This window comes from Carettochelys insculpta, chromosome 1, assembly GCF_033958435.1.
Source record: "Carettochelys insculpta isolate YL-2023 chromosome 1, ASM3395843v1, whole genome shotgun sequence".
In the NCBI taxonomy this organism is placed as follows: Eukaryota; Metazoa; Chordata; order Testudines; family Carettochelyidae; genus Carettochelys; species Carettochelys insculpta.
In genome coordinates, this window is record NC_134137.1 from 45,473,837 (window position 1) to 45,501,011 (window position 27,175).

Sequence of the window (27,175 nt, forward strand, 5' to 3'; positions counted from 1 at the left end):
GAAGCTTTTATTAGTTGTCTCAAGAAAGCCTCGTCTCTCTGATCTGGTGGGTCTGTAGCAGACACGCACCACACCATCACTTTTGTTGCTCCTGCCTCTAATCTTAACCCAAAGACTCTCAACAGGCTTTTATCCCCTTTTATACTGGAGCACTGAGCATTCACACCTGCTGTCTTACATACAGTGCAACTCCTCCACCTTTTATCCCCCATCTGCACTTTCTGAACAGTTTATACCCTTTTTGTGACAGTGCTCCAATCACTTGAGTCATCCCATCAAGTCTCTGTCATTCCAATCACATCAGAAGCCCTCATACCAGGACTTCCAATTTTTCCTGCTGGTTTCCCAGACTTCTTGTATTTGTGTACATATCCCTTAGATAACTAGTTGATGCCCCTACTCACTCAGCATAAATCAGGGGTCCTTCTCTGTTGCACCTTCCACCTTGTGTTTCTTCTCAGTATCCCACTTCCCCTCAAGTCCTTCAATGAACCTAGTTTAAAGCCCTCCTCACTAGGTTTGCACGCCTGCCTGTGAAGATGCCCTTCTCTCTGTTAGGTGGATCCCATCTCTTCCTCGCAATCCTTGTGCCTGGAACAGCAACCCATGGTCAAAGAATCCAAAGTCCTCTCGCCAACACCACCCGTGCAATCATGCATTTACTTTCTAAATTCAATGATCCCTAACTGGGCCTTTTCCTTCAACAGGTAGGATGGATGAGAACACAACTTGTGCCTCAAACTCCTTGATGCTTTTTTCCAGTGCCACAAAATCTGCAGTGACCGGCTCATGGTCATTTTGGCAGCATCACTGGTTCCTTTGTGGAGAAGCAGGAAGAGGTAGTGGTCTGATGGCTTGATCAGTCTTGGAAGACACCATCACATCCTAAATTCTAGCTCCGGGCAAGCAGAGTTTTCCAATTTGAACAGCAGATGGATGACACTGTCCCCCTTAGGAGGGAGTCTGCGACAACCACCACTCATCTGTTTCTTGGAGTGGTCATGGCACCCCCATCCCTAGGGCAACACATCACGTCGTCTGGTCAGTGCAGTCTCCTTCTGATCTGCTCCCTCAGGTCTCCTCCAAAGCGTCCTCCACCATAGAACCTGTGCAGAGAGCCTGAAAACGGTTACTTACCTCTACCTGAATTGGGGATATGTGAGTTGCCTCTCTTTTTCTGAAGGTCGCATACTGCAGGCTTCTTCCCCACTCCGTACTGTCCTCTCTAGTTCTTCAGCATCAAATGCTGACTTTTATCCAGAAAGTCTTCATTTTCTCTCAGGGAACACAGGGATGGTATTTGGGCCTCTAGTCCCTTAGCATTCTCTTCCAACATGGAGTCCAGCATACATTTTGTATAGACGAAGTCTCTCCTACCCTCTGGGAGGAAGACAAACATGGCACATCCTGTCTAGGTCACAACTCCTCTCTCACTATCTGTACTCTCTTCCTCCTCAGATGTATTTATCGCATCCTGAAGCTTGAAGGGGACAACTCGGGGAGGGGACCCTCTGTAGGGCTCCCCCTGAGGCAAAGTCCCAGGCAAATTCCCTCAGTTAACTGCTCGCTCAGTTTGCTCTGGCTACCTTTTTTAATAAGACTAAGGATCCCATTTGCTGAATCATCAGTGGTGGTGCTAGCAGAGGGGGTAGCTCCCTGCAATGTAGAGCCACATAGGTGCTCTCTCCACAACCCTGGAACTGCACAAAGTAGGCTCCCCATCCCCTGCCCAGAGCCCACATCCCCACCCAGCTCCTGCACCACCCCTTTCCAGATCCTTCACCCCCAACCTCCTTCAGAACCCGCCCTGTCACCTAGACCCTTCATCCCCTTTCAGGCTCCACTCCCACTGCAGCTGTCTCCGGCACCCGCTTCCAGACTTCACACCTGGACCCATAGTATGATCCTGCATTCTCCCTCCTAAGCAGACTCTGCATCCTACAACTTGCCCAGACCATCTCAAAGAAGTGAGGCTGTCCTGGAACACATACTTGCAGTGTCTCTTTAATGACCCTATTTCTGCATTCTGCCTTTGGGCAGCCCTCCTAGTGCACCCTTTCTCCCTAAAGAAGGTTAATTTCTAACCACTCCTTTTGGGAAAAGACGAGCATGGCAGTTTAGAGAGAAACAAACAGCAGCAAACCTACAACTATCCTATGCAGGAAGATGGGGCTAACAGAACCAGCATATCACAGGTTTCTTCTCTGAAGGAGAGGAGAGAGGACACTTCTGGCATTCACCAGGCAGGAGTCATGAAGTGGAACCAATCTTTTAGAAAGTGGCAAGGAACAGGCAAGGGACTAAGGAAGTAATTTCAGCGGAAAATATCCGCCTCCTGAGGGGGAAAAACATTTCCAGACATTAAGCTGTTTACATCTTTTCTAGATTACCCCCCTTCATGTGGGGTTTGGGGTCCTATCATAAGACTAAATCAGAAGCTAACTACAAAAAAATAATATTTTAACCATTTTAGTGTGAACCACCTGCCCTCACACCGCCCAGGCCCACATCCTCCTGTAGTGTGGCACCCTCCAAAGCATAGCACCTGAGGCGATCACCCCAAACCATCCAATAGATGGAATGGCTCTGCTGACAACTAACTGATGATGCTAACAGGAATGTATTTAACAAGTATTCCTATCTATTTAACTATAGGAAGAGAAGATGTCACACTGATCCAAGCTGTTTCCAGCTAAGGATGTTTGAGAAGGAACTGAGGGGGACAGGCCATGTGCATACTGATTGGGACTCCAACAACGATACGCCATTTGCTGTGCACAATGTACAACGTTTCCTTTAATCTTTTCCATATATGTGCAGAAGAAATATTTTACGTGCACCAAGGCCTGTGGAAATGCACACCACCAACAGAAACAAGAAATCTAGCTGTGAGCACTTGGCTAATCAGCTCAGCAGCAACTGACTCTCTGAGGCTACCGCTACGCTTACCACAGAAGATCAACAGCTTAGGGTCGGTCTTCCAGGGTGTCGTTTCGCGCATCCAAAATCGACCCCGGAACTCCTCGCAAGCCACGAGGATTAAGGGAGGTCAACAAGAGGAGCACTCCTATCAACCTTCTGTCGTGAAGACAGGCCCAGAAGTAGACCAGGACAAAGTCAATTTTTGTTTCACAAATGGCGCATGAAAAATTGTGTAGCAGCCATCAACCTTCAAGGTAAGTGTAGGCGTAGCCTGAGAGTCCACACAATTGCAGAGCTTACAGTCCATACTGCACTTGACCACGCACTGCCACTGAAAATCCATGATTAATGGTGATGAGGGACACTATCACCTGAAGCATGCACCTATGAATATTACAACTGTATTTCACAGCATAAGTTTACCAATAGGTTCCATTACATTTTGGTACATTTATAAATTCAAAGCTATTTATGAAATCCTTCTAAGGTGCTTACGTTTGTGGACTAGGAAGCAAAAATTTAAAAAAGGGATGGTTTGGAAATAATGCAGCAAGCTCTCGAACCTAAACACTCAACTCACCCTTTACATCATCTTCACCAATTCTGCATTTTGTCAGATCTCTTCAATCAAATTAGCTGCTGTGTATGATATAATACTCTACCGTGCACTTTGAACGTTAGTGCAGTGCATATATAACTTATGCCTACCTATTATACTAATTCAAACTAAAAACATATGAACTCTGTTATGAAGAGAAAAGTGAATGCTAGGTGGTTCTATAGTAAACAAAAAATGTGACCGCCTCATTTGTGTAGAATTTTTCATGACCGTCAAGCTCCCCCTAATGGGGAAATAAGTGTTTTGTTTTTTTCCACTAAAATACCTTATCAGGTTTACAGTATCCCTGGACCTAGTAATATGCCTGGCTTAAGAATATAAAATAGGCTCTTAAAAATCCTAATACATAACATTCCTAATGTATACACCTCATTTCTGCAAACAGCTATTTTATTAGTTAAACCTTTTTTTCCTTCAGAATAGCAGATGTTCATCATAGGTCAGTTTACAAGGTGAGAAGAAATAATCAATATATATACACACAACTTACTACTAAAAATGTGGATTTGTTTTAACTATTCAAAAAGCTGAAAAATAACTATTTCTAAAATGTGAATCAATAGATGACAGGCATTTGAGATGTCAAAATGAAAAGGTTTCTTTAAAAAGATCTGCAAATTACACACGAATCCTTTTTCATTTATGCCAGTTAATTTTTAGGTGCAGAGTAATTGATAAACCTTAGCTAGTTCAGCTTCTGAAAAGGCGTCTCCAGTTTGCATTTAAGAATTTCAGTGACATAACTATTTGCCTTCCACTCAAATACAGATTGTTTGTTACCAGTGACAGGTTGAAAACCATGGGAACCAACATGGCAAGCACTGTAAGCACAAACAGCTCTCACCCTGTTCTGGAAGGACCATATCTAGGGTGAAAAAATATTAATCAATCTTTGTGCCTACCAGTCCAGGTGGCCACTGAGAATATTAGTATAGACTGTGATGGAACCATTTCCGCCAACACTATTATATAGCTATGGGGCACAACCAGAATTTTCCCAAGGAAGCAGCTCAGGTTACCTGTCAAGAAGCAGAAGCCACTATACTTGTGTTATGGCCCAATTTCCTCCTCAGGAAATGAGACCTCGCTTTATGCATGCATTGCATTCTGAGAGGTGTGTGCAAGACTGAATTAATCATCACTGACCCAAGGCAAACATTCATGTCTGTTTTGCTCGTTAGAAGGTAGGAAACCCAAATTAATGATAAATGAAGAGAAGGGGAAAATACACTTCAGTACTCTTTTCTCCCATATATTGTACTGCAGTAAGTTTCCATCACAGTCACTTCACTTACTGTTATTTGAGAAGGTAGCAGTTTCTTTACTCTGTGGCCTCCTCCATCGTTCCCAACAGAGCTAGTGAGAAAGTAAGTCTCAGCCTACAGCTATGCTACCATGGAATATTGACCCGCCCAGGGTCAGTCTTCCAGGGTTTTGTTTCACACATGTGAAACAGTGCTTTCCGAACTCCTCACAAGCAGTGAGAAATAAGGAAGATCAATGGGAGAAACGCTCCCATTGACCTTCTTCTGTGTGGACAGACATTGAAGTCAATCGCTGATAAGTTGATTTTAGCTATACAAGTGACATAACTAAAATTGTGTCTCAGTGGTTGACTTCTATGTCTATTGTAGACATAGCCTCAGTTGTGCATGAGGCTTGTCTCTGCCCACTGCTCCACTGTTGCAGATTAGTGTGTGGCTGAAAGAATTTCACTCAAGTGGTGTGGTGACCTGGCACATGGGGTCATAATCATGCTGAAATATGACCTTGTCTTCCCACCGCCTCATGACAAAGGCATGGCTGTGTCAAATATGAGTGCCACTGTGCATGTGACTGTGCTAGAGTACATGACTACTTACTCAAGTAAGTGAAGTTCCTTCAGTTTGCATGCAAGAAGCCCCGCTCCTGGAGAGAAGCTCCCCTGTCCCCAAAAGACCAAGATTGGCATGGACCCCTCCCCAGCCTCCCACCAAAGAGACCGGGACAGTGAATTTGCAGTAGCATTAACTTATGGTTGGAAAGAGATGAAGGGGGTTTGGACCAGACTGCCGGAGCCCCTTCCCACCTTCACTGCGCCCACAGAAATAGCCTTAATAAGGGAAAGGCTACCAATAAGGATCACAGTCTAACTGGTGACATGGAACTGAAAAGTTCTTATTACCAAGTCAGCTGAACCAGCCAATCTCTAGTCTACCATGGCTATGTCTAAACAGACTGTATTGGTATAACAATCTCACTCAAGGTATGCAAAATCCACACCCCAAGTGATGTAGTTATGCCATCCTAATGCTGTAGACAGTGCTGTGTTGATGACAGATGCTCTCCTGTCAGCACAGGAACACCTTCACTGAAGCGCTACAGTGTGCCACTGTAGCACTCGCTGTACATGAGGACAAGCCCTAATCAGGGTATCAAAAGAAATCAGTTACAAATGTTTGCAGATTACAGAGTTCGGCATATTTAGATATCTAATGATAATTCAGAAACCATTACGTGGAGCAGAATGTTTAATAAAGCAATGCAGACAACACTGGAAGGAATAAATGGACTCAGACTGATACATTGTTTAGCTTTTCTATGTACCTTCTGAACAGCTGAAATCACCACCTAGTCTAGAATCATAATTCACATAACATCGAAATTCATTGGCTAAGTTTCGAGTATGTTTAGGAATAAAATTGCACATCTTCACACCAAGATGCTTTGCTGCTAGCTCTTCCATGACTGCACCTGCAGGAAAAAAAAACAGGATTTGAAGATAAGATAAAGTGACAGAACATTCTATGCTTTCCTCTTTAGATTGACCCTCCAGCATCCCCCCATCTACATCTTCTATAAAGCTCTGTAGCAAAACATTCTTGGGCCAGCCAGTCTTGAGTCTCAAAGAAGGGAAAGGGAAAGAAAGGATGGAAAGTGTTCAAGAACAGTGTAAGATGTTTCCTCCACTATCATCTGGGGCCGAGAGTTCTCCCTTGTACATGCTCTTGATGGTAGATAAAGAGTCAAATGAGACACAGACTTGGATTCCACACACTGCTGCCACTTGATGAGTGAGAACAATTCAGTGTGTCATATTTAAAGCTATCCAATTAAAAACCAGAGATGCTCAAGGGCAGTAGTTCTCAAGCAGAGGTATGTGTACCTGTCAGAGTACACTAAGATCTTCTGGGGGTATACCAGCTCATCTAGACATTTATCTAGTTTTGCAACAAGCTACATTAAAAGCACTAGAAAAGTCAGCACAAATTAAAATTTTATATACAATGATTTGTTTACTCTGTTCTTTACCATGCACTGAAATGTCAGTACCTTATTAATATTTCAATTTATTTATTTTTCAAGTATATGGTAAAATGAGAAAGTAAGCTTTTTTACATTTTTTATGTCTGCTTTTGTAAGTCTTTAAGCAAGTTTTAAATAAGATAAATCAGACTCTTGGAAGGGATAAAGTAACCTGGACAGGTTGCGAGCCATTGCTGTAGGGAAAACAGAGCTTGTGCACTTCTGAAGAGGCTCCCAAAAACTTTACTTACGCAAATATATCACCTTCCAGAAAAACTGTTAAATGAATGGATGGAATATCAAGCTCCCATACAACCAGAATACATGCACCACAGTTTGGGAATCTCTGCCTTAGAACACTACTGCAGCATGGGCAAAGCAAGCCTCAGTAGCATTTGAAACATAGGGCTCCAAAATAAGAAGCAGCTCTGATAAGTACTGTTATTATGCTGTACGTTCTTTAACTGTTCATGTATGTCCTCTAACGTTTTAACTGCAACTACCCACTTTCACTGCCCAAGGGCTGAGTTTTTTAACAACGGCAGAAACTTTAGACATTACCTTTAACTCTGTGTGTGTCTATAGACACATTTGTGTTAAAGGGAAACTCTAAAGCTTTCATTCCTTTAGAAGTCGTCATTGCTAAAACTTCCTTCATCAGACAGAGGCCATAAGAATGTAGTTATTACTCACTGTACTGTCATTTTAGCTTAGCTTGGGCTCACCAGGAAAGAGCTATGTCAGCATTTCTCAAACTGGTCTTCAGCTCCAGAAATACATAGGAGTCTCAGGCACTGAATATATATCCCATCATGCACTGGCAGGCATTAGGTATATATATTTTCAGACAGCTCAGTGGTCAGGATTTCTCAAAAATAATGTATGTTGCCCTGGTTGGGATACAACTAGAGCTGTACTAAGAAAGGTAATTGCATTTCATGGAGGAATACAAATGTATCAGTAGATACACTTACTGTTAAAGATAACGTTTACGGATTCTGTGACTATTCAGAAGTGGAAGTGCATAGCTGCAGTTCAACTACCTAGTGTTACCTCTTAATTTTGATTCATAACAAAACCCAAAAGTTTTTAATAGTTCATGAAAGGCAATGGGCTTTTGCTCCAGAAAAATCTGCCTGGTAAGCTGCCCCATAGCCACAGACACTGGAAACTCCGGGGCTCCTGACTCTAGTGCAGTCTGGCCTGACCAGGAGCTGGGCAGTCAAGACAGCAGTAAACCTACCCAGAAGACAGGACTCTCTCTATTGCACCCCTCCCTCAGTTCCACTGGAACATCACCAAAATAAAAATATTCAGAGCAATAACACTGAGTATATTTTTTTCTTCTCTCAGAAGACACAGATACTATACCTGTACACAGCAGAATCTTTCCTTTTGTTAAGTATCTGACGGTCTCTGCCATTTTTCTGAGACACTCCTCAGACAGATAGGGTGGATCTGCTAAAACTATGTCAAAACTGTGTGGTTTGAGATTTTCAGGTATATTCAATGGATCGTTGTAATCATAGAAGATAAACTCCTCTCCATATACAGAAAATCTTTTGTCATATTCCAGTATACACACTGAAAAATCTTTACCATCCTGTTCTTTCAGTTTCTGGTAAACACTTGGTGAACTAACACAAGCTATCCTGAAAAGAAAAAAAATAACAACTGAGAATATTCTTTTTTTAAAGGATAACAAACAAAAGTTACATTAGAATTGGGTTCAGACCACAAGATTTACAACAGATAACTGGAATATACTGACCCAAGGTCAGGATAGGGTCCAGCATGAGAGACAGTGATGTTTTGATCAAATCACCCTGTATATGGTAGTAGGCGGTAGGTGTCTAGGTAAGTCAGAGGGTGGCAACCTGATACATCAGAAGTGATGTGCAACTTGTCTGTGTACAAAAATGTGTTCTAAGAGGGCTGTCCTTGTCTGGTCTAGGGGGCAGTGGAAAGTCCCACCACTGACTGAGCAGGTCCACTGCAACAGACAAATGTGTGTTAGCTGTTTGGCAGTGTTAGCTGGATACTAGGACCATGCCGAGTTGAAAATAAACCTGTCTGGTGTTTTTGTCCATTATCTGATTGTGTGGTCTTTGGTGGTTCTCTTGGAATCTGCTGTGCTGGCTGTGCAGAACCACTGAAACATACAGGGAGATCAGCCAAATGGTTATAATCAGTGAAAAGAGCAAGACACCTGTCAGGATACCACCCTGGTGAACTTTGACCATGGCTACTTGTAGCACCAAGCTAACTAACCTCAGAAAAGTCTTAATACACTATGTGGATGATTTCATTATGGTTATGTTTAAACTCCACCACAATAAATAAAATGCTACTGCTGTTTTAACACAATCAACAAGATGAATCATCAAGAATGTGTTAGAAACACTGGTAATAATGCCATTAATTCTGTCTTATCTCTGTTACTTGACTTAAAGACTTTGCCATGGTTAAGTAACCAAAGAGAAAACCTTAAGATTTAACATTCTATTTTATTCCCAATCTATGTTCACAGTGAGAACCTTCTAAAATTAAACTGAGACTGAATTATAGACATAACTCCAGTTTCCATCTGAGTGATCCTTGTACAGATTATCAGTTTCATTCACATACAGTCAAAATATAAGACTTTATAGTGCCTCATCCCTTTGCGTTTCTTATTTCCTTTGCTCTTTTAAGCAAACTGGGTACTATAATTAACATGGCTCCAGAAATTGCACTTAGAGGTCCCTCAGGAATTTTTCAATTTTTTTCCCACCCCAGAAAAAGGTAAATCATCACGCTAACTCCATTCCAACACAGCGTGGCAGTTAGAGCACTCACCTGAGATGTGGGACACCTAGCTCAAGTCTCTGGTCCGAATCAAGCTAAGCAGAGACTTAAACCAGCATTTCTCTGATCTTAGGTGAGTACCTTGACAACCAGGCTATTCCAAGAGGCAAGAAAGTGGAAAGTGTCTGTATGTTTTTCCCAAAGGCCTTAGTTTCATCTTAATACAGAATAAGAAAAAAAAATTAAATCTCAAAACATTAACTGATATCAGCAACAAAGCAAATAACCTGAGAGAATAATGTATTTAACCATAGCTATAAATATACACTTTCTGTAGGTTTTGAAATACTCAACGCATCGACCAAGATAATGGATAATCACTTACATTAAACAGAACATCAGATGAGATACTCTCTCCACACAACCTCTATTTAGTTTGGTATACCAAGTATTTTAATGAGTAGCATGGTAGAATAAACAGTTCTGACAACTGCTGAGACCGTCACAATTAGAAATCATAGCCTGGCAAAGATCTCTATAGCTCTGAAAATAACCTCTCTGTGCTTTTTGGGAATTAGATTGCCAAATCACCAAATCTCTCTGAAAACCTAAAAAATTGCAATGATAGTTAAATGAAATTGGAAAGGAAAAAAAAAGATAATCTGTGGTCACTTCACAAGAAACCATCACCACATGCAGAAAGTCACCTAAAAGCTTTTGAGATAATTATCAATCTTTAACCATTTTACTTAGGATTTGGAAACACTTGTAACAAGAAAGCTCAGAACTAGTATTTAGCTTAGTTCAGATGATAAGAAGCATACATGTATTCTCAAAGCAAATGTAATTACAATAAATTAATACAGGTTAGGGATGTTAAATCTTGTTTAGTTGGTTAACTGGTTACATGCTAGCTTTAACTGGATAACTAATTAAACAGGTGTACATGGAGGGGGGAACAGCTGGGCTGGAGCAGCCCCAATGCTGCAGACTAGGGCTGCTTCAGCGGAGCTGCAGTGCCCCCACTTGCAGCATGCCAAGGACCGATTACACTTTAAATCTATTTAACCTGTATTAGGGATGTTAAGTATTTAGGCACTGATTCAACAGTATGTTTAAATGTATGCTTTAATATGTTGCTTCACTGGGGATTTAAGTCCTACCTATAGGCCAAAGCTTGTTTTACAGCAGTACGCAAACAGAGTTGAAAACATAACAAAAGTTTAAGTTATTTTTTCAAAAAGAAGAATTTTTAAGGAAAAAAAAAAGATTCTCTTTTCCTGACTGGACGGGGAGAGGGGACAACGACGACCACACACACAAAGAGGAAACTAAGTCACATAATTAAAAAAAAACCCAAACACAAAACAGAACCCAAAAACAAAAAAGGATTCTAATCCATGGTTTTGATTTTGTGAAGAATGTAATCTGGAGCTTTCTTTAGTCATGCACAAGGCCAGATCTACCCTAGAAGCACTACCCTGGTGCACCTACACTACTGGAATGTGTCTTGTGAAGATGCTCTAGGCTGAGGGAAGAGAGCTCTCCAATTGGTAAAATTACTTCTTTTCTGCAAGAAGTGGAAGCTATGTAGGCCAGACCCGGGGGGGCCATCTTCTGCCAGCATGGCGGCAGCATGGACAGCGTTTAGACCACCGTAACTTGCATTGCTCATGGAGATATTTTTTCATAACCCTGAGAGCCACAGATTAGACTGCCACAAGTGATAGTTTTGACCTGCAGTAAGGGCATATGTTTAAAATAATGGACACGCTAACTGATGTGGTTTTGTCGTCATTTATTAATAAAATAAAAGATAAACATTTGTACAGTATCTCCCCTCAAGGGCGATGAGGTGCTTTATAAATACTAAGTTGCAAAACAAACAATGAGGTAGACATGGTAAGTGTGATCAACACTTATGAATGAGGCAAACCTAACTCGCAGTTGAGTGCTCTCACGACTAACTGATTGCTAATACATGATCTCTGCTTCTCACTACCAAAATTCTGGTTTCTCTGTATTGTCTAGATGATTGAAAGTAGACTATCTAGAACATTTTATAAGGAAACATAAAATAATTAATAAAACCTACCTGCCACCTCTTCCAGCTGCCAGAATAGCTTCATTAGCCAGGCACAATGCAGTTTCATCATCATACCAGAACTGGCTCAATTGCTGGGGAAAATCATGCGCAATTACCGACAGTGTCAATCCCTTCTGATTGAATAGTATATAACACTTATTTTTTATTAACCAATATCAACCTCATTCCAGGAAAACCAAAATCCACAACTTTTTTTGTATCAATTTGCAATCTTGCACCTTGGAACAACCCTTACTAACTGAGCTGGGGAAGGGACTTCTTTACTGATGCTACATCTACACTAGACTAAGAAAGTAGACTGCAGATACACAGTTCTAGCTATGCCATTTGCACAGCTAAAATTGACATATCTGCGCTTGGGAAACTTGGCTGTCTGTACAGGGGAAGGTCTCACAAGGAGTACAGGGATCGTCTGCGACCCAAGATATTGATTACACTCATCCCTACTAGATATGCTAAATCAAGCCCCAGAAGATTGAACCTGTATTTCAAGCTGATAACTACTAGCTACTTCAAACTTCTATGTTAACAGAGGCTTATTACAAATCTATTACTATTTCAGCAAAGCCATGCTATACCAGACCATGTATTTAGATCATTCCTTCATTTAGTATCTTTGTCCTGTTACCAATTGTGAAACCAATTCCAAAGATGCTGTTTACCTGGACAGCGTGCAGATACTTAACTCCCAGTCTAAGTAACTTAATACTGTGTTATTAAGAAGTCATATATTTAGGTTGGGAACAGTTTATACAAGCTTAGGCTGTGAGAAGCAAGGATACAGCCAGAGCTGAAAGATTGGAAAAGTCAAGAAAGCAGTGGCAAGGAAGAAAAGGAAAGACTGAGACACTAAAACGTAGAAGAGAGAAATGACAGAAAGAAGAAAAAATGGGCAAAACAACAGGAAAGAGACAGAAAACTGCATGGCCACAGATAAAAGACAAGTTACCCGTCCAAAGGCGGCAGGTAAAAAACAGACACATATAATGGGAAGAGTGTGCTATTTCCACATTATGTTATTTCCCAATTTAACGTCTTTGACACAAGCACCAAGGGAAAAAACTGTACATCATCCACCCCCGCAGTCTGGAACCAAAATTTCCAGACCATGCAGCTACTCACTTTGACATCTTTTCTCCTTTCGCCCATGTCAATTTTAATTATTGCCAGACAGAACAAGATAAACAAGCAAAAAACAAACAAACAAAAGGTTGCAACATCCATAAAGATGACTTTAATGGTACTGCTTTGCACACCATAAGATTCCTCCACACTTAAAAGCGTCCTTTTTTCATTCCTCCTTCCTCTTTACCTCTCAAAAAAAGCCTCACATTTCTGCTCCTCTGTAACTGGACACTACAAGCAATTGCATTGCAGTCTGAAGTTTATCTTCTTACCCAGTCCTCCTCTATTGAGCCAACAGAATACCGTTTAAACTCCTGGGAGACCTCCGTGCCCTTCTTCTGTTGCTGATCTATATAGAACTCGTGTAGGGCAGCCAACGTGTGGGATGAAAGCCGAGGGATGTCATCGTCGTCATCACCCATTTTCTAGATGATAACAAGAAGTGTTTAAACTCAGCTTTTATCAGTGATCACAACATCTGAGATAAAACAGTCAGTGATGCATCTACTAACCAGAAGTCAGCCCACCAAAAAAAAGCATGTTTTCTTCCACTAGCTTGTTGGAAAGTGCTCCTGATTATTAATCAGGAGGAAAATGATCAGTTGTGTTCAGGAATAACAACTGACCATTCCTTTCCAAGTATAATGGGCACAAAATAATCATTACCAGAGTGAAAGGGGAAGAGGAAAGTAGACTCTGTTCTGTTTTTATCATTTTGATACTGATACCACATTACATGAGAATTTTGTCAGTATTAATGTGCTAACCACAGAAAGCAGCCCTCAGAACAGGGATAATGCTACAAACCATCTATTACTAAAAAAATATTGAAAATGAGTAGAACAGAGGGAGCAATATTACCAGCTGACAGCCTATAGGATTTCAGCTCTCTTTGGTAGAAAGGAAATTTGTGGATGGAGCTGATGGCTATAAAAATCTATCTGAGCTCATGCTTCAGCTATTTTTGAGGGTTATAACCCCTTTTTAAATGCATCAGTTCTGCTTCAGATTTTAAATTGCATACCTGATTATTCTCATCTGAGTTAAACAACAGGATTACAAATGTTCTGGTATCCAGAATATTTTTTCTTTTGAATTCTCCTAGTACTGACTACCTAACTGTGTAGATTTATTTTTAAATATCTTTTACAATAAAAAGTGGTGTTTGCATACCTAAACGATAATAAAACTGCACACTTCCTTGGACAAAATACATGGATGGGTCGGGGGGGGGGGTGGCAGAGAAGCGGTGGGGGAAGGGGAGAGGGGCTGGCCGGGAGGAGAAGTGCTGAGGGGTTTCTCTGTTTCCTCAGACAAAATACAACAAACTCAGTACCTTGTTGGAGATGTTGAGAGTAATGATGTGAGCAAGAAAGAGATCCTGCTGTATGCTGCAGAGCTGCTCTCTTTTTAATATCAGGAGGCATTACTGGCCAAGTGGTAGTTATCTGGGTCAAAGGTTAGTTAAGTGGTATCAATATGCAGAATTAACACCTATCAAACCAAAACAACTTGAGAAAGCATAATGCTGTACTTTGATGCTCTGTAAGCAGAATGTGTATTCAAATATTTCTGTGCCTACTCCAAAACACATGCAATTCCCCAATTCTGAAATGTCCATTTTGGATTGGACTGGACTCTGGACAAAAATCTTAAATCCTGAGTCACATTTTTATTTTGGTATCAAGACAAGTATTTAAAATATATATATGACAACTCTTCATATTAAAACACAGTGAATAACATGGTATGTTCAAAATGGGATTCCTTGGTTATTGATACTTTTCAGCTTGTAGGTAATCTATTTCAAACCTATTTATGTTTTTTTTCTTTCAAATGCTATATTAAGTGAACTGGTCTCTTCCTTCATAGATGTGTTCATTGTCTCCTCTGTAACATGTGAAAAATAGCTACAATATGTTAAGTACCCAGGTTTGCAGCATTTGCAGAGACTGTGCTTACAGAATGCATGAGATTGTAGAATTATGATGAAAGGGTACAGGTTGAAACTCTCTAATCCAAAACACTCATGTCACATGATTTTAGTTAGCAAGACAACCACTTTTTATGGGTAAGGCTAAGTTTCCTGTGGTCCCATAAAGTTTGCTTACAGCCACCAGAGCTGGCGCTGTGTTTTGTGCTGTTATTTAGCTGTAATTTAACTATAAGTGTCTTCTAAGGGCCCAGCAAGCAGGGGAAGTGTTGGTCATGCTGCTAGGCACTACTGACCTCCTATGGTCTGGCAAATTCTCTAGTCTGACACCCGTCAGTTCCCAAGAGCGCCGGACGAGAGCTGTTCAACCTGCACTGAGGAAAGCGGAGGATTCTCCATTTCTTGAGGTCTTCAAATCTGAACTGACTGTCTTTCTGAAAGTTATGCTTTAGCCAAAAGTAAGTTATGCATTATTCAAACACGTACGGGGTAACTGGATGAAGTTTTGTAGCCCGTGATACACATGTCAGATTTGATGATTTAGCCGTCTCTTCTGTCCTTAAACTCTAATATATTAGAAGAACTTTAATAATTGTTTAAGAAAGTTAAACAATCATTCTCTGGCAAGACATGATGCCATCTGGTGCATTTAGTAGGTCAAATAGAAATCATTAGACACCTGATAATTATTAAGAAAACAGACAGTTTGTTCTTTCTACAAGTGTGTTTCCCTTAATTCTGAGCTAAGAAATCAACAAAATGATGAAATACTAATATTTAATATTAAAGAACTCAAAAGTACACTGTCGAGTCTGAACCCCACTCTGACACTAAGTGCAGAAAGTGGGGGGCCCGCAAGAGATCTTAAAAATATCTTGCCTCTGTAGTCTTCTGCTTAAAAGCTTCTCAAGGTCACAGATTCCCTGAACCTAGGAGATAGCTACCACCACTCAAGTGAGAGAATCCCCTTTAAAGCCCAGGAAGACACACTTGGGATGTCTCCCTGAGGGGTAACCCCAAGCTCTTAACACTCCCTTAGCAGAGAACTGGAAAACAAAGAAGAAGAAGTTAAACTTCAAACTAATAGCTGACCTTGCAGTTTTAGCATGGATGTACACAGAGGGCTTGTCTATACTAGCCCCCCTCCTTCGAAGGGGTCATGTAGACGAGCTGGAGTGGAAAATAGCAATCAGGTGCTGCACTGTATATGCCTAATTCTCACTACAGGAACGTCGAAGTTGCAAACTTTGAAGTGGCAGCAAGCCATGTAGCTATGAGCACTTTGAAGTACCCATACTCCCAAAATGTTTCACTGCCCCCACAGCCAGCTACAGCTCACCACTTGCATGCGTCCCCACCATCTTCACCACCCGAAACTCCTCCAGCCTCTTCACCACCCACACGTGCCCTGGCTCCAACCCCCACACTCCCCAGCTCAACACCACCCTCTGCCCCCTGGCAGCCCTAACTCACCCCAGGCTTAACCCCACTGCCTCAACCCACCAGCCAAGCTCCCTCCAACTTACACGAACCCTTGCATATATCAGTGGACTACTGTATGACAGACCATCAAATTTTGCCAGCTTATCTCCACAAATGGGACTATTTTTGCCAGATACCAGATCATCAGGTTTTTCTAATCCTCAGAGGCCAGATTAAAGGAATTTTACTGTATATGTTTATATATCTAAAAACTATAATTGCTTTATGATAATTAAGTATAAATATAAATTTTCAAAAACAACTTTAAATTCATCTTCCAAAATTCTTTGTCTAGGCTTCTCTCTTTGCAGCACAGTGAGCAAAAATGTATTCTAAACTAGGGATGTAAAATCCTGATTAACTGAAAGGTGGCTAGTTGTAAACCTACCATTTCACCCGTTAACCAATTAAAAAGTGGATGGTTGCCTGGGGAGGATTAGAAAGGATTTATATTGTTTGCCAATTGTCATGCTGTTAAACAGCCTTAGGGCTGTACAGGGAGCTAGCCACATAGGGGGTGCAGTAGTTAGCATGTTAGAGTTGGCTGGCTAGCAATGCTGTAGCAGGAGAGCCCTGAACCTCAGGGGCCTGATCCATACAACCCACAGCAGGATCCTGCCTGCCTTGGCAAGGAGGAGACAACTCCTGAGCTACTGGCAAGAGCTTGGCAGCAGCACCAGCCTCCCAACACACCCACTGCCCAAACAGCAGCCAGACCCCAACTTCCACCCCTAGACCACTCCTGCATCTCCCCTCCCAGCCCGACCCTGCACCTCGACTCCTGTGTGGATCCCCACTCCTCATTCCCAGGCTGTTCCGCAGCCGCCCTCTCCTGTGCAGTGAGCCCCTCAGAGGTGGCGCTATCCCAGGCGGAAGGGCCCAAAATCTACCAGCTCTGGTCCCCTGGAGCGCTGGGGTGGAGCCTGGGGATAGGGAGGTGAATGTCTTTTGTTCCTGCTTCTCAGCTGGGGCCACAGCTGCGAGGGGCTTTGTTTTAGCTTCTCACTTGCACCTGGCCCCGGACTGATTTGTTTCTGTGGGTCACTAGCTCCCGACCCCAAAAACGCCGGGCCCGCACAGTCCATCAAAATTACAACAGAGACTCCCTCCCCCGCCACCTCAGCACTCAGCCCCCAGCCCCGACCCCGCGCCCCGCCCCCGCCCTCACCGCTTCTCCCGCCAACCCCCCACCCCCACCAGCCACTTCTCGCCCATCCCCCCCTTCAGCCAAGCGACCTCGGCACCCCACTCACCAAGACACAGCTCCCTCCGGGCGCCTGCCCGCCAGGCCCCGCCTCTTTCCTCCCTGGGCCGCCGACACCCCCCTCTGCGGCAGCAGACGGACAGGGCCGGCGAGCGGACGCGCGCCTGCTGTACCACGTGGGCTCCGGGGAGCGTAGGCGTGTGCGCGCCGCCGATTCCTGCTCGCCCGCCGTCCTCCGGCCGCGAGACAGCGGGCGGCTGTTGACGCTGAGGCGGCAGCGCTGTGGGTCCTTCGGCCCAGGCGCTTCCTGCTCGGCCCCGGTCCTCTGGGCGCGTGACAGCGGGCGGGTCAGCTGTGGGACCCTCGGCCTAGGGCTCCGAGCCTCCCGCGCTCCTTGCACTGCCCGGCCTGCCGCAGCCCGGCTGTTCCTCGTCCCGTCCTGAGCCTGTCCCAGCTGCAGCCCCCAGAGCTGCTTTAGTTTTGGCTTTGGGCCTCTTTCAGCCGTTTTCTCTTGGCTTCAGGGGGCTGCACTTCCGGCAGGGGCACCGGGAAGCCCTGGGCGGAATTGGAGGCCGGCCGAACTCCCGTAGCCCCCCCGTGCAGCGTGAAATGCAAGTGATCCAACTGCTTGTTGAAACCTGGCGGATAATAGCCAACGTAGAACTGCCTGTCAGGGACAAACAGACCAGCCTGATCTAATTTCCTTCTCTGGCAGGGTGCTCTGCGCAGCAGCTGGTGGAAGCTGTAGTCGTGGCTTCAAGATTCCCCAAACAGCCAGGCTGGGGCCCTGCCCTCTGCTGCACTCATACCACCCTTGTTCAGCCTTTCCCCCAAAGCCTGGGTGCAGGAAGCAGCGCTGGCCAGCAGGCTTGCTGAGCTGGCCCATGGCTTGGGAGGTTAAGGAAGTCCAGGAAAGGCAACACGGGAGGCTGATCGCTGGCCCTGAATGGGCAGGGGGACTAGGCTGTGTGGCTGTGCCCTTCGGGCCAGAGTGGGGGCTGGTGTTTCTTTCTGCTGGGTGGGGGAGGGCAGGACCAGTAGCTGGTCTCCCGGAATGGGATTGACACACTGCCCGTTCATGTAGCTGTGATACATGTTGCTTTTAGTAAAGCTTTTGCTCCATGTCCCACAAGTCTCATAAGCAAACTAGGGAAACGCACATGAGATGAAATTATTGTGAGGTAAATGCAAACCTGGAAGACTACTTGAAGAATAATTACCAGTGGTTCACTATCAAAAGGTGAGGATTCCCTTCTTATGTCATTAATTTGGATGACAAAGTATACTTTAAAATTTTGTAAATAGGAAGGGTTGTAAGCACTTTCTAATTCTCTAAACTGTATTGGAGGATAGAATTCAATAAAATGAAATTCAATGGACAAGTGCAGAGATAGGATAGACACTGAATAACTTGAGACCAAGAGTTAACGTGTCTTAGAAAAGGAAAATACTCTGAGATGTGTTAACAAGAGTGGTATATGTAAAACAAGGGATGTAATTTGTTCACACTCTATGCAAGGGTGAGGGAGCAGACCAGAGCAACAAAAATGATAAAAGGTTTAGCAAATCTGACCAGTGAGGAAAGGGTAAATAACTGGGCATGTTGAGTCTTGAGAAAATATGGAGAGGGAACCCACCAACAATCTTCAAGTATATCAAAGACTGTAATCAATTATTTGCAATATCCATTGAGAAGAGGATAAAATGTAATCAGCCGAATCTGTATCAAGGAGATTTGGGTTAGGTGCTAAGAAAAGCTTTTTAACTGTAAAAAGTATAAAAATGTGACCAAGTTACCTAGAGTGGGTGTAGATTCTCACAAGTTTTCTAGATTTTAGGTTTGTCTACTCTGGCTCTTTCCCATTAAAATTTGTTATTCAGAGGTGTGAAGAAACCTATCCCTGAATGATAAAAGTTTTAATGACCAAATTGTGTTGTTGCCAAGAGGGAGCACAACAGCAGCTAAATTGTTTACCTTGCAGTGGCACAGCTGTGCTATTGTATGGTGCACAACATAGATACAAGTCCTGTGGCACTTTATAGACTAACATATTTTGGAGCATAAGCTTTCATGGCCAAAGCCCCACTTCATCAGCAGCAATGGGTCTTAACCCATGAAAGCTTATGCTCCAAAATATGTTAGTCTATAAGGTGCCACAGGACTTCTTGTTGTTTTTGAAGATACAGACTTAACTCAGCTACCCCTCCAATAATACAGATACAGCCTCAGAGAGGAAAGGCCCATCTAAGAGGCTCAGGTATACTTATCCTACCTCAGAATATGGAGTAGAGATTAATGGACCTGTAGTGCTTCTTTAAAGCTCTATGAGTCTGTGCTAAGTTGTGGTAGTGGGGGAAGGTCTCCTCCAACATTTAGTTTAATTGTTATATTCCTTACTGAGAGGCCCAACTACAGTGACTGCACAGATCAATTCTCATTGGCATTAGGACTAAGCTAAGAATAATATCCTTGATACAAACTATAGTTTCTTAGAAATAGTTGTGTGAAGTTTCTCTATACCTCTTCTCGGTGTCACAGTTTACCAGACAATATGTGATTCAGGTATTTGCTCAACTTTAAGCATCTAAGTTTGACTGAAATAAACTTGATTTAGGGATATGCTTGAAGTTAAACACATACAAAAGTGCCCTCTTGAGTAAGGACCTTCACACAAATCAGCACCAGGTTATATGTAGTCAGGTGAAGTTACCCCTTATTGCTGTTTTTACAGTTGCCATTTTAAGTTTGCAGGATTGAGCTAGATCAGGGAACTTTACTAAACAGTGTTTGGTGCGTCACCCTCAGTTGCAGTCGGTGGCTGGTGCTACAGTAGACTGTGTTGTTGACGATGATTTTAAGTTCCCCTTCTTTGTTTGCATTCAGTACCATTTTCCATCTCAGGCAGCAAGTAACACAAGAAAACTAGTAACTTGGAATGTCTCTTTAACAACATAAAGATTACTCAAAATATTTTGAGTAGAAGATTGATTCATGAACTCTTGCTTGATAGCATGTAAACTTTCTTGCCTCCAACTGAATGTAGACTTAGAATCTGGTTACCTAGTAGCTATGGAACCATGGCTTTAGTCTATATGGCTATTACCTGGAGATTGCATCAAGAATAACAAGTCGTCTTGTGGCACCTTATAGATTAACATATTTTGGAGCATAAGCTTTCGTGGGCAAAGACCCACTTCATCAGATGCATGAGGAAGCGGGTCTTTGCCCATGAAAGCTTATGCTCCAGAATATCCGTTAGTCTGTAAGGTGCCACAAGACTTCTCGTTGTTCTTGAAGCTACAGACTAACAGCTACCTCTCTGATACTGGAGATTGCATATATCCCCAAGAAGGTGAAGAAGCTCTTGAGTTGTAGGCTCCTGAAGTCTTCACTAGTCCCATACTTGCATGTGATATGTTGTCTAAATCAGAGTAACTCCTTGCCCCGCTTTTTGAACTTCGTCCCACTATGTAGGATTGTGCCACATGGCACTAATTAGGTTCGGTGAAATCAACTGCTGCTACTGCTTTGGTTATTTCAGTTCCAAAACCTCCTTCTGGTTGCTGAATAATCACAAATAGCTGATACTTTAAATGAGGTAGATTTCTACATCCATTAATGGTACAGAATATTGCATAATAGGGGTCAGCTCAAAGTGTAATGTTATTTACCTACCTCAGTAAGATGTCATGAAAATTTAATGAAAAGTATTTAAGATGAAAAGATCTACACAAGGGTTGCGATTAAGGCTTAAGTATTAAAGGTACAAGGCAGAGGAGGAGAAGAGCTCTGCTTCTGATCTATATTTCTCTGAAACATGGTCTCCCTATGGACTTGTCTACAATTGCAGGGATTATTTTCGAGAAAAAAATATTTTTCTAAAAAAAAGTGGAGTGTTCACACTGCCATGCATGAAAAGTCAAGATAAGAGGGCTTGTCCCTCAAAATAACTCCTATTCTGTGAACGTCTTCCAGCGCCCCCACTACCTTTAAGGTCGAACATGAATATGTGTGAACAAAACACAGCTATTATCGGCTTAAGTGAACATTCCTTTTGCAGTGCTGTGGCTGTGAACTGTGGCTGGAATTCAGATCATTCCATTCTGTAATGCTGTTGCTGTGTGAACATGAATTTTTCAACACTACTTATTTTGATCTCAGTATGTCAAAAAAATGCAGTGTCGACATAGCCTATGACTAGAAGTTTCTTTTTTCCTCCCAGAAATGTTATTGGAAGATGGATGGAATTAAAGACTTACAGATCTGGCAGATAATAACTGATTATTTTGGACATTGTTTTGTGGTGACCAAAACCAGAGATCAAACTTGACTTGGAACAATGAGTTACAGAAACCTTTCTATAGGGCTGTCGGGTCAAAAGCCACCATAAGGAATAAGAGTGTCTCTGATACTACGTGCTGCCAAAAGCAGCATCATTGCAAGGGAGGGATACACAGTCAGTTTTCTACCCCCTCTGAGTGTAAACTCACTTCTAATTTAACCATTTATTGCACTCCCCTAAAAACAGAGAATCTTGTCTTTAGAGATGCATACCTATTACTAAATTATTCAATAGACTTCAATTTCTTTCCTCTGTCTTTAAAATTGGATAGCTTGGGAATAGTTTAAAATTGATTACTTTTCCTAGAAAACCCAAAGGATTTGTTTGTAAGTAGAAATTCTCTACCATATCAAATTAGTTTTTATTTGATGCAGTACACAATTTCTACATGTAAGCAAATGCCAATTCTCCGTATTTTGAATAAGCTTAGGTAGAGATAGGGCACATCAATAAAATTACATTACAATGGCAGAATCTTTATGGTTAGGTATCTATAAGCCAGAGAGAACACAGCTTTTCATATTCCAGATGAATTTCCAGGGCTGATAGTTGGGCAAGGAAGAAAGGGGACAGGAGGAAAGATGGAACCAAACACTTTTCATTGGTAAACAGTGACTTTCTCCTGGAAGCCACTTGAACACAAATATGGAGATATGAGTGTGAAAGCTATACTAGAATCTCACTGTAAAATTTGTGAAAAATAGAAGGAAAACACTGGAAATTGAAATCCCCATTACAAAACCATCCCACATACATACTTCTGTTCTCCTCAGGTCAGCAGACAGCAGAAGTGTTACACCTATGAGAAGAGTTCATTAGTCTTACACAGATACAAAACTGGTGTCCATATCTGAATCCATGTGGATGCGAATACTGTGGATATAAAGCAGGTATCTGTGTATTTGCATGTCTACAGTTCACTGCACTTGTCATTTAATTGTTGGTCCCTCTGCTGAAAATAAATCACACTTTAATCTGCAGAGTCCACTACAATGGCTGTTTTTGCGATTGTGGTCAGACTGCCATAGAAGCCATTACCACAGATCTCGCATTCCAAGTAGAGGGGATGAGGAGAAATTGTGTGGAAATGTGATTCCTTAAAGGCAGCCAGAGGATGAATTTACACATTCTTGTTATGAATGAAAACAATATAGAATGCCCAACCTCTAAACCAGCCAACAAAACATTTCCCATATCTGTTCTACGTGGGGCATAAACCCAGAATAAGTTATTCATGGTCTTCCCAGAGTTACCACAGCATATATACTATTGTAAATTGCAGATCTGTTGGCTTTTGAAGGGATGACAAAAGTGTCTTCAAGTGGCTTTTTTCAAACAAAAATGTAATCACACTGCCATCACAAGAAGCAGGAAGAAAAATATATAAAATATATTTAGCAAAACCAGTAAAATTAAAGTGGAACAAAAATGCAGTCAAGTAGCAAACATTTTGTACAGCAGCAGATTTTACACAAGTTCTCCTACAGATACCTCTGCACTTATTTCATACTTTCTTTTAGAGAAGGTGGAAACAAAGGGAAATAAACTAACATTATGAAAAAAAAAGACTTGTTTTGAAAAGTAAATGGGATTTGTTTTTTAAAACTCCAATTCAGGGCATAGGTCTAACAAAAGTAAGAGACAGACAGACAAGTTTTAATAAATTCAAACTACACTGCCCTTCTTTTACTGACACACTACTAATTAAATACAGTTACACTCTGGGATCTAGACACGATCTGGCCACCTTAAAAGATGTAGCTAACAAACATTTTAACCAAGATACAAAACAGGCATCTAATTTTTCTTGTTTTCCTGAGTCTGAGTGAGTTAATATTTAAATACATGTGCGCTTATCAAAATCCATATGCAAGATACAGTACATTTTCAACAGCAGTTTAAGAAATCATGAAAGTGCATAAAAGCCTGAAGGCAGGCAAAGAGTACTTTAGAAGAACAGTCTTTAGAATGGCAGAAGAATGAAAGCCTTCCCAGTAGTAGTGTTGATCTTGGGAGAGGACATCAGTGATCTTCCTAAGACTTCAAAAGGTATTTTTAGCAATTACAGCAATAGTTTGAAGTAACAAAATGCCAGTGAAGAGTAGTGGCATATAAAAGAATGAAATAACGTGGCTACAGTACTAAAAATAGAGTGTTCTGGCAACTAATGAGAACAATATGTCTGAAGGAACCTTTCAAATCAATATACTTTTGCAGGGATATAATGATGATTTCTTTCCATACAGTATATATCATATTCAGCAAGAGATCTGTGCTGGTACTAACACAACATAGTCCCAACTGGTATTTATTACACAATAGTACTAATGACTGAGATAAAGCAAATCAGGTTTGTAACTTCTGTTCATTTGCAACACTAGTAACCTCTAGGGCCAGATGCCTGGGGCTGGGGAGGGGAGAAGACACATAATAAGCAAAGATGCTATATTACCCTGCTAATTTGTAAAGGCAATTAAAATAATCTCACCTTAAAAATTTGTTCATGCAGTCACACAAAACAGTTTTTTCATGAGACAAACGTGAGTGGAAGTAAGCACTATGATTAGTAACAAATCACTATTTATGGTTGCAGTATTATCAGAGAATATTTGACTATCGTACTACCCAGAAGTAAGTTTTAGTACTATTAATTGAAAATATTTACTTAATGACACTTGTATTCCAAGTACCAGCCTTATTATACTATCAGATCTCTCAGACAATTCCAAAATTTGTGTTTTTTGGAAAAAAATGTGCTTGATTAATTCAAATTCCAATGTTTCTTTTTATCACCAAAATTCAATTGGATAAAGTGAATTTTGTGTATTTTTAAATATTAGCTTCATATTTTTTCCATCACAATTGCAGATAATTTTTGCTTGTTTCCACTAGTTAATTTTAGCTTTGTCTTGCTTTTTTGCAAAACATAGCTAAATCCTTTCACTGGGAAGACAACATTTCCTACATTTTAGTTTACAACAAATGGCAACAGGGAAGGAGGGGTTGGAGGGAAGCTCTTGAATGTAAGAAATCACTACACAGTCAAGGCAAGTCGTACATAAAGGCAAAATAAGTTTTTGTGCATACACTTACACAAATAAGTGTGAATAAAAGCTTTTTACCAAAATCATTCAAGTTTATTCCAGACCTCATATTTGTTAATGTAAATCAGATTAGCTCAATAGCTACACGAAAGGATCTTTGATGCTTTGCTGCTTTAAAATTGTCAGTTGTTCTCCAAAATTTGCTCTAAACCACTCAAAACGTTTCTCTCTTTTACCCAAACTTTCATCTGACTAAAACAAACCAATATAAATCTATTGCGGTCATAATTGTACTTCTGCAGCAAATAAATTTAAAGTAATACATACTCTAGATATATAGCAAGCTATCACCATTACAGTTGTAGTGTTATTGTACTTCCAGGGTTTGTGAAAACAGTTCTTTGGAACATTTAAATGAGCAGAGGAGAAAGGGGAAAGATTCAGAGTAGCTGTTGAATAACCCAAATACAATTATATTACAATACATGAGAAACCACTGCTGCTAACCAAACATTTTTGAGAAACATCTAGCATATATGTGGGTGTAACTTTATGTGCAACAGCAGAAGAATAAAGTTTGGAAAACATTTCACTGCCAAGTAGCAAAATAAACTGTTCAGATGTTCAGGATGAACACAGCTTTCTAGACCACAAATTTCTGTTCCTATACAATCTGTAACTGAAAATTTATTATATGCTCTTGGGAGACGATTGTATTTTACATTTGTCCCTTTCCCCTCTTCATAAAGATACTGAATACTTGTTTTACTGTGCACCCTCTGTACAAGATGCATTTTTGGATATTTAGGGCCAAATTCCTGACTGATCCAAGTTATGCTGATAATAAATCTAGAGTTATTACATTAACTTCAGTTAACTCCAAATTTGCACCAATGTAAAGAAGAACAAAATTTGACTTTTGATTTCATAGTATTCTGCTTGTATTACCAATTGTATAACAAGCACCTGTTTGATGGCTTGAATGCAGGTTAAATACTAGAAAAAAATATCAAACAAGAATTCACACAAATACCACACAGGCAAAACAAAATGTAACAGAAATCTTTAAGGAAAATGGTACCCTCCCCTCAAGGATGGATGTTAATACATTAAGTGTTCATTTTAAAACTGGAAATTAGCATGTGACTATGCTTGATTACACAGCCAATTTTTCCCTAAATTCTTATTGCTGCAATTTGTGAAGTATTATGCAACTTCACATCTTAGCTGTAATCTTCAACTATGCTCAGGTAAAATTATATTTGAAATTAACTAGCACTTCAATCCCTGTTTTTAAACTTGAAACAGTGTTCTTAAAAGTTAAGTATGTAAGCACTGTGGCGGACACAGTTGTCATCTTAAAACTGCACATTCACTGCATGGAGTTTCCTTATTTTGCACAAAGGGAACAACAAAATAAGGCATTTTATATATATTTTTAGATGTAAAATCCAGAACAGTTCCATGGCATTTTTGTCATGAGGACTGGGCTCAGGAAGGATATTAGTCACTGTCAGGCACAGTGGATGTGAATATAGTTTAAGTAACATCGTTCATGTGAAGATGTGAGGGTTATATAATCAATATATTCCCAACTTTTCTGAAGAACGTGGTGGACAAAAGGTGTGAAAACTGAAAAAAGGGGACAGAAAAGTAGAATCTTGGTGCATTTAACAGAATGGATGTCTCATGCCCTGATTCCTTGGGCACTACCACAAAAAAAACCTCTAGTGAAAAAGATTTGGACGATTAATTGATCACTTATGACCTTGTTTACCCTGGCTAGGGAAATCTTGTTAAAACCTCTCTAGTACACCACTCTGTGCTTGTTAGAAAACACTATCTTGTTTTCCTCAACCAAAATAGCCAGGATCTGGACATGCTAGAAGCTGATTCATTAAAGTACATGAAGATAGGCCACTGGTACACTGACCACTGTTTCTCTCAAGAGCACAGACAGGGACCTTGTAAAATTGAGCTAATGATTTTAGATCCTAATGGAGCTGGTGGTTCAAGTCATACCACCTTTGTTTCCCCCCAAAAAACAAATACTATCACAATTGGCACTTTTAATTAAAAAAAAAAAAAAAAAAAAAAGGAAAAAAAGACAACTATCTTAGACTCATAACAGAGAGAAAGCCATGCTAGTCTATATACTACCAAAACAAAAAAGCAGTAAAGTAGCACTTTAAAGACTACCAAAATAATTTATTAGGTGAGCTTTCGTGGGACAGACCCACTTCTTCAGACTTGGTCACCTAATAAATTACTTTGTTAGTCTTTAAAGTGCTATTTTACTGCTTTTTTGTTTTGATGTTTTAGAC

The 27,175-nt window shown here is 41.1% G+C and overlaps 1 protein-coding gene across 3 annotated transcripts; it reads right to left on the reverse strand.

Moving 5' to 3' along the window:
• Positions 1-6,033: 6,033 nt before the first annotated feature.
• Positions 6,034-18,111, reverse strand: EEF1AKMT1 (EEF1A lysine methyltransferase 1). Of its 3 annotated transcripts, XM_074985324.1 has the most exons (6): positions 15,075-15,569; positions 14,182-14,293; positions 13,118-13,270; positions 11,709-11,791; positions 8,198-8,478; positions 6,034-6,274 (listed from the first exon to the last, which is right to left on the reverse strand). In XM_074985324.1, exons 3-6 carry the CDS (start codon positions 13,265-13,267, stop codon positions 6,120-6,122), a joined length of 669 nt encoding a protein of 222 aa, XP_074841425.1. In that variant the 5' UTR covers positions 13,268-13,270; positions 14,182-14,293; positions 15,075-15,569; the 3' UTR covers positions 6,034-6,119. The 3 variants fall into 3 exon arrangements, with proteins under 3 accessions (XP_074841425.1, XP_074841415.1, XP_074841434.1); XM_074985314.1 differs by lacking the exons at positions 14,182-14,293; positions 15,075-15,569 and adding an exon at positions 17,514-18,111; XM_074985333.1 differs by lacking the exons at positions 14,182-14,293; positions 15,075-15,569 and adding an exon at positions 17,034-17,110.
• Between the last annotated feature and the right edge of the window lie 9,064 nt (positions 18,112-27,175).

What these genes read in the sequence shown, in the direction of transcription:
- EEF1AKMT1 (XM_074985314.1), bottom strand. Translation starts at nt 13,267, where the DNA reads ATGGGTGATGACGACGATGACATCCCTCGGCTTTCATCCCACACGTTG. An exon ending in GCTCAATAGAGGAGGACTGG is followed by an intron (nt 11,792 to 13,117) that starts GTAAGAAGATAA and finishes GATTTTCCCCAG; the next exon opens with CAATTGAGCCAGTTCTGGTA. An exon ending in AAAGATTCTGCTGTGTACAG is followed by an intron (nt 6,275 to 8,197) that starts GTATAGTATCTG and finishes TTTTTCCTGCAG; the next exon opens with GTGCAGTCATGGAAGAGCTA.